This window comes from Dinoponera quadriceps, unplaced genomic scaffold (assembly GCF_001313825.1).
Source record: "Dinoponera quadriceps isolate SergipeBrazil2010 unplaced genomic scaffold, ASM131382v1 scaffold163, whole genome shotgun sequence".
NCBI lineage: Eukaryota > Metazoa > Arthropoda > Insecta > Hymenoptera > Formicidae > Dinoponera > Dinoponera quadriceps.
Window position 1 is genome coordinate 1,202,077 of NW_014554384.1, and position 1,019 is coordinate 1,203,095.

General features: G+C 32.1%; 1 protein-coding gene across 1 annotated transcript in view; it reads left to right on the top strand.

The window, feature by feature from the left end:
* Positions 1-269: 269 nt before the first annotated feature.
* The window catches only part of LOC106747888 (transcription initiation factor IIA subunit 2), a 1,202-nt gene continuing 452 nt past the window's right edge, over positions 270-1,019 (top strand). The window contains exons 1-3 of the mRNA XM_014625890.1: positions 270-547; positions 666-770; positions 859-988. Of these exons, the coding sequence (XP_014481376.1) occupies positions 476-547; positions 666-770; positions 859-988 (307 nt within the window). The 5' untranslated portion in view covers positions 270-475. The remainder of the gene's footprint in view (positions 548-665; positions 771-858; positions 989-1,019) is intronic.

The window sequence follows — 1,019 nt, forward strand, 5'->3', positions numbered from 1 at the left end:
AGATGATATGACGACAAATAACGGGTGATTGAACGATAAAATTTTTATATAATAATCTGCTTTATCACACTCATCTTTATGACAATACGCGTCATATGAGAAGTAAAATATTAGCCTAATTCAAAAATTTCCTTGCGCTATATCACAGCCATTTCTTGGAGCCATCGTTGGTGACGCTAGTTTTGCTTGTTCAAAATTTTTATTGGCTATTTCTGAACTGCTACAGCACGTTGACGTTATATACCAATCACAGGCAAATACTGCTTTCCCTCCCCTACTTTCTTCTTTCTCTTTCCGGTTGTAAAACTATTGTTTTCTAAACCATTGGTATATTGCAGGAACAAGCCGATGTGTATACGTATACTAAAAGTAGCACGCGGATATAAACGAATGAACGTTATTGTTATGTGAAACGTTAGACCGTTCTCGTAGTTGTAAAATTGCATTTAGAGATAAATACCGTATATTTTTCACGATGTCGTACCAATTATACAGGAATACGACACTAGGAAATACACTGCAAGAAACTTTGGAAGAATTAATGCATGTAAGTACACAGTAATAATGACAACGCATAAGAGGTTAGATTCTCAAATATGAACAGTATGTATAAATGAATTTATGTACATTATAAGCCAATAAAATTAATGTGTTTTATGTTACAGTATGGACAAATAACACCACAGCTCGCGGTAAAAGTATTATTGCAATTTGATAAAGTTATTAATCAGGCTCTTGCAACAAGAGTTAAATCGAGACTTACATTTAAGGTAAGATCATTTTAGCAATATTTAATTAATCTTCTTTGGTCTTATTGCGACCAAAGAAAGAACATAAGTTAATTCATTATTGTTTTAGGCTGGTAAATTAAATACATATAGATTTTGTGATAATGTATGGACATTTATGTTAAATGATGTTGAATTTCGTGAAGTCCAAGAAGTTGCGATGGTAGACAAAGTAAAAATTGTTGCTTGTGATGGCAAATGTAAGTATTGATACTAACAAATATTTGGTTT